Consider the following 6134-nt stretch of genomic DNA (forward strand, 5'->3'; position numbering starts at 1 on the left):
GAAACACTTGTCAGCAGTGTGTCCTTTTAGGTGACAGAATGAGCAAATTTCAGTAGACTGAATAGGAGCTCATGATCGAGGATTGAACCCTTTTACAGCCAACGCAGACGCCTCAGAATGGCTTTCGCCCCCCATAGTGAGTTGTCGCTGTTCCTCGCGACGAAAAGTCGAGAACACCTCTTCCAAGCTTGGAAGGGGTGTAGTAGCCAAAATACGACTACGCACTTGATCCAAACCATGATCAAGACCCGCCAAAAACATATAAATTCTGTCTTCAGCACACCTCTTCTTTAATGCATCAACATCGGCGGTGCACTTCATGGAATTAGGTCTGCGGTGGTCAAGCTCCAAAAAAATGGAATTCATTTCAGTGTAGTATGTGACAAGAGGCCGCCCCTCTTGCCTCAGTTGAAAAGATTTTTTCATTAGTTCATAAACTTGAGATGAATCAGAGACATCAAGATAACTTCTCTTAACCGCATCCCACACATCTTTGGCTGTGTCAAACTGAACAAAATGGGCCACAAGAGCATCAGTCATAGAATTAATAAGCCAAGACTTAACGATGGCATCATCTGCCACCCATTCACCATAGGTACTATCATCTTCTTTTGGTAGAGTTAGTTCACAAAAAATGTGAGTTCTTTTTTTTCGGCCAGTAATGTGCATCTATAGTAATTTTGACCACACACGGTAGTTAGTGCCATCTAACTTAATGAGAATTGGAGACGATGTTTCATGAACTAACGATGTAACCATTCTCTGGTCAGCCATTATTTCAAGTAGTTAATAAATAACGTAACAACCAATCACACAAGAAATCAATAGCAAGGTCAAAAAAACCAACCACAGTCTTCCCAATTTCCTAATTTTTTCTCCTCAGTTCTTTCTTCAACTCTCTAGCATCATGACTGCAGAAGCTGTGAACCCAAAAACATACCCATTGGCAGATGCCCAGTTGACTATTACGATCCTGGACTTGATTCAGCAGGCTGCCAACTACAAACAGCTCAAAGAAGGTGCTAATGAAGCGACTGAATGAATGCAGGCAGGCAGTGAGGGTCGCCTGAGCCGAAAAAGCGCCGCCTAGGGTTCGAAAAAGCGCCGGAATCGTCGCTGCAGACGCAGCCTCTGCCGGAAAACGCACCTGCCTGAGTCGCGCAGCTCCCTGCTGGAGAGCGCCTAGGGTTCGTGCCGCCGGAGTAGCCGCTGCAACCTGCCGGTGATGGGACCTTCAGAATCGGCGGTAAACGCAAGGCAAGGGTTCGGCTTTCCTCAGCTCTGATACCAAGTCGTGTTTTGGGTTTTGAAGTATATAGTTTTTATTGATAGGATAAATGAATATATACAATACAAGAAATTACAACCATGGTCCCTAACAATAACAAATATTACAAGTAAGTACAATTATATTTCAACTAAAAGTAATCAAGATTCAACAAATTTAATTATGTTAACTACCAGATTTTTCTAATGATTCAATACATAGGGGAAATGCAACCATCATAATCACCAAGCCAAACGCTCACATGCTACATGCAAGAAACCAAATAGGAAAAAACGTATGAAATCAGAGTGACATATATACTAACAAGATAAACCAAGGAAAAACATCAAGGTATTAGAAGTAATAGAATCTTGCTTATGGCATAAAAGCTTTCACAAATGCTTAGTACAAGGACTGATCAGCAAAAGTAATGCCTAAAAAAATAGCATACATTTCATTGGGAAGGTTATGGGGCCTGCGGCATACTGTCCGACTTATAATTTTCTTATCCTTAGTCAGCAAAACATAACATTCAAGCATATCTGCAAAACTTCACATGAAAAGGTTAGAAATAGAAAATATCATCATGTAAACAATGATTTGACAACCCTTGAACTGTAAAGCATGAACATAAGAGGGGGCGTAAGATAGAAAAACCTAGATCAGCAAAGCAGAAAACGCTAGTATTGTTCTAAATAGAATATAATTCCTTGCCTAAATGCTAACATGTTGATAAATATCTGACAGCAACATGTTTCCACAATCAGTATATTCAAATTTTCAGAGTATGTTCTTGATTGGGAGTAACATTCAAGTATATGATTACTACAGCTTTATTCCTCTCAACCAGTTGTTAAATAATTCAGTACAAACAGAGATACAGAGATGAATGGATACACACATAATTAAACACTGACGATTACCTTCATTTGAGAACTCCTTTTTCAAGCTACTATCTTCCATTAGTATCCCTCCTATATAACAAGCCACCAAGCAATCAATTAGGAGGAGGGGAAAAGTGAATGCAGAGAGCAAACATCTCTCTAGAAAGAAGAGATCAATAATATAAACAAAATGACAAGGGTCTCTTAAAAACGAAATTTCAGATACTGACCGTCGCACCAATCAATAGTTACAGACAAAGATGGCACATAACAAAGATCTTTTGAAAAGATAATAATAGGAATTATCAAGTTCACAATGTCAGGAAAAATAAACAATTTTTTTTTTAGGAGATGTATTCAGCCATGTATAAGAATCAAATATTTCCACTGTATGACATCCGATCTTATATGACACGTGATATGAACCACTTAGAATCATATAAGTTTGTATACCTAGAATAATGCTCATCAATTTTTTAAAGTGGGCAATGTTTATACTCCAAAAAGATGACCACAGCTCCAAACATATTATATACAAGTTCACAATCCAATACAGCCATAGTGATTACAACAGTAAATCCATAGTATTACTTTTGACTCATGATAAATCCCTTACTCATATAGGTAAGTTATCACTGCAGGCAGACTCATAAATAGCATGTCGTCTCCAACTTTTAGTGATAATCATTTGCTAATCTAGCACATCCTGAAAATTGATTTTGAGCTTGGTAGGCAACATAACTCTATTTTCAGTCTGGCAGGTCAGAGAAAAAATGTACATCAATTTACTTTTTTTGATTAACCCTTAGACACGAATTCATCGTTCATCATTTAGGATAAATCTATTGAAAAATAAATGAAAATTAAGCCCCAGTTTGACAGCCTTTTTTCTGGGAAGAATGAATTTTTGAATAGTAAATTTTTGGAAATTGTGTAGTTAAAAAGTAGGAAGAAATTTTGGATTTACATTAAGAATATTTTATTGTGAGAATTTGTAGTTGAAAATGAGTATGGACTAAAAAGAGTTTTGGAAGAATGGTTACCAATCAGGGACTAAGTTAACGTCCTTGTAATTCAGAACTTTCCAGCCAGAGAACTTCAGCTCCTATCAAGCTCCCAGTAACTGCATGTGTAATGCATCTATTATTTCAAAAAAGTATGAGACTTAAAAAAATTATCTTTTCTCATAATTCCATAAAAGTGATAATATTTGAAGGATGCATCATTTCACTGTTGAGAAACTCAATAAGTTACATATGAAATGTAACCATCTGAAAGAGTTAATGCAATAATGAAGAACCACGCAACATTAATGCAAATAAATAAACGGATATGGCTTTCATAATTATTAGCATCAAATGTGCTCATACCAAGAGGCAACTTGCTTAGATTGCTGAATTATTACTAATACTCAAAAGCTTTCTACGCTTTTCAATTTATAAATATCAAATGAATCAAACCCGAAATAACAAAAAAATAATAATAATAAATAAATAAATAATAATAATAAGGGAGTGGATACAAATCAAATTCAAAAAATATTTCTTGGTACTACGTCATGATATCATGCCTAGCTGAGCATATAATTCCGCCAATAACAAGTTGTCAAACAAAAAAAAGAGTAAAATCAAATACAAAAATAACATAACTTGGCATGCAAGTAAGGGACAAACTAAGATGGCTCCACTTATTAATAAAGTTGTTAACTACCTCAACTAAAAGCTAAAGATTACAAAGAAGAGACTAATTTACTTATTTCAAATTTAGTAATTAACATGCCCCCTTTTCTGCAGTCTAAAATCATATTTATATCAAAGCCTAACAATTACACAATTATTTGCAACGAAAATTGACTCAAGACCTCTATTTGCTCCGATGCCCTATTAAACCACTAAACTAACATAGCTCGGCATGCAAAGGGAGAAGCTAAGTTGGCTCCACTTATTTGTGAAGTTGTTAATCAACTCATGAAAAGCTAAGGATTATGAAGAAGGAACTAACTTATTTATTTACTATTTAGTATTTTATGTCTTCAAAAGCCCCTTCACTTGTAGCTTATGTACAGAATTCATATATGGGGAGATTATACTCGAACATAGGATAGGACCTCATCCAGGCTCTAATACAATGTATTCTGAACGTCATCTAAAAGCTCTCACATACTTATTGTTGTGAGCTACGTTATATTAATAAAACTGTACAATAAATGCTTACACGCAGAGTGAGTGAAGCCCCTTTTAAAAAAAAAATGCATATTGTAATAGTGCTATGATGGAGAATGTGATTAAAAAATAACGAAAAGTTTTGGATTTATATGTAATATTATTTTATTGAAAAATGCATGATTAAAATATGGTCATTAAACAATGTATTTTGATAGGAAAATGAGTCTCAAACAAGGACATGTTTTCTGCATTGTTATTGTCCAGTATTGCATCCACAGTAGTATATGTAGGCATGGGGTTCANCAAGGGACATGACGATGACTGCAGTTAACTACCACTCAGGATCTGGACTATTCATGTTCCACACCATCCCACTAACGTGTAATTTATATACAAGCATTAAGGCTCTCGTCAGGCCACATTCTTATTTTCCTCCAAAGTTACTTTCAAGTACACATTTTTCAAATAAAATAATTTTCACCCAAACCCAAATTTTTTTCTGAAAAATGGACTTAAACCACGGCTAAATGGGCAACAAAAAAATGAAGAGTCTTGACTCTGTAAAAATACTATGCGGAATAATGACCACTTCGCATCACCAATAAAGCCAGAAACAAATGAATACTATACAATTATCACTGTTCAGTCTAGACGAAAAACCCTAGGCCAATAGCATCATGCAACCAGATTGTCAAATCCCTTCACATTGTTCACAACACGCTTTAATAGGCATAAGAAAGCTGAAAATTCACTCAAATGAATAGATAAATTCCTTAACTTCTCTTCGAAGTTAAAATCGTAAAAAAATAATAATAATAAATAAATAAATATGTTTGCAAAAATAGCACTTTTTAAACATCAATATTTTCAGATAAACCCAACACAGAAAAAAAAAGTAAAAAATAAAAATTGTACTACTCGTACTATGTATATTTTATACAGGAAGACGTAAGAAATTGTATACGTATGACATGTGATTATCATTACCGGCGGCTTGTTGATTTGAAAATTTTGGAGAGAGAAAGGAAGCGGTGAACTCGGATTCGAAACGAAGAATTTTGCTTGGTGCCTGTTTCTGTGAAAGCAATGGGAGGAGCGTGGGGAGAAGAGTTTTTCTATGCGGAGTCGTGTGTGACGTGACAAAACGAAAAGTGCATGCTCCTGAACTGACGTCGCGGTGGGATGGGAAAAACTACAACTTTAAAAATTGCCTCTCCCATTTTTCTCATTCTTTTTTCATTATTTTTTTTTTACGATCATTTTCAATTACGCATTATTCATTAAAATAATATTACACATAAATTAAAAATATTTCCTACTTATTTATTCATATATTTTCCATCAATTTACCATTCCGTAATACATTACAAAAAATTAATGGAGCTCAAACCATGGTGCATTTGCCTCCAATAACTAGAGGAATCAATTTGACTCGTTAGCTTGAAGAACCCGTGGTTCGACCCAAAAAAGTTTGAACCGGCCCAACTAGTGATTCGGTGAAATCGAGCCCCATTTTGGAGCGTCTGCTTGAGCTTGAGCCAGCTCGTGTCACGGGGTATTCTCAGCCTGTAACGAGTCGAGCCTAAAAAATAAATAACATCCACGAAACTTAAAAAAAAAGGCAACTACTAATGCAAAAGCCTACTCGACTTAGCTCGGGTTGAGTCTAGATTTTTTGATCGAGCAGTAACTAGGCTCAACTCGAGCCGTAAAAAACTAAAAATATTTTTACTCGAACTTCAAGTTCGGCTTGGCTCAATGAAATTTCCATCCACAACTAATGCTGGAACGATAGTCGCATACATTAACCCTCTTTGA

General features: G+C 35.6%; 1 protein-coding gene across 1 annotated transcript in view; it reads right to left on the reverse strand.

The window, feature by feature from the left end:
- Window positions 1–5472, reverse strand: part of LOC111371161 (MORC family CW-type zinc finger protein 3-like) — a 57283-nt gene extending 51811 nt beyond the window's left edge. Inside the window, exons 1-5 of the mRNA XM_022993068.1 lie at window positions 5304–5472; window positions 3195–3274; window positions 2768–2905; window positions 2191–2241; window positions 1719–1809 (exon numbers count right to left, since the gene is read on the reverse strand). Of these exons, the coding sequence (XP_022848836.1) occupies window positions 1719–1809; window positions 2191–2241; window positions 2768–2771 (146 nt within the window). The 5' untranslated portion in view covers window positions 2772–2905; window positions 3195–3274; window positions 5304–5472. The remainder of the gene's footprint in view (window positions 1–1718; window positions 1810–2190; window positions 2242–2767; window positions 2906–3194; window positions 3275–5303) is intronic.
- Between the last annotated feature and the right edge of the window lie 662 nt (window positions 5473–6134).

This window comes from Olea europaea, chromosome 22 (assembly GCF_002742605.1).
Source record: "Olea europaea var. sylvestris chromosome 22, O_europaea_v1, whole genome shotgun sequence".
NCBI classification, from domain to species: Eukaryota; Viridiplantae; Streptophyta; class Magnoliopsida; order Lamiales; family Oleaceae; genus Olea; species Olea europaea.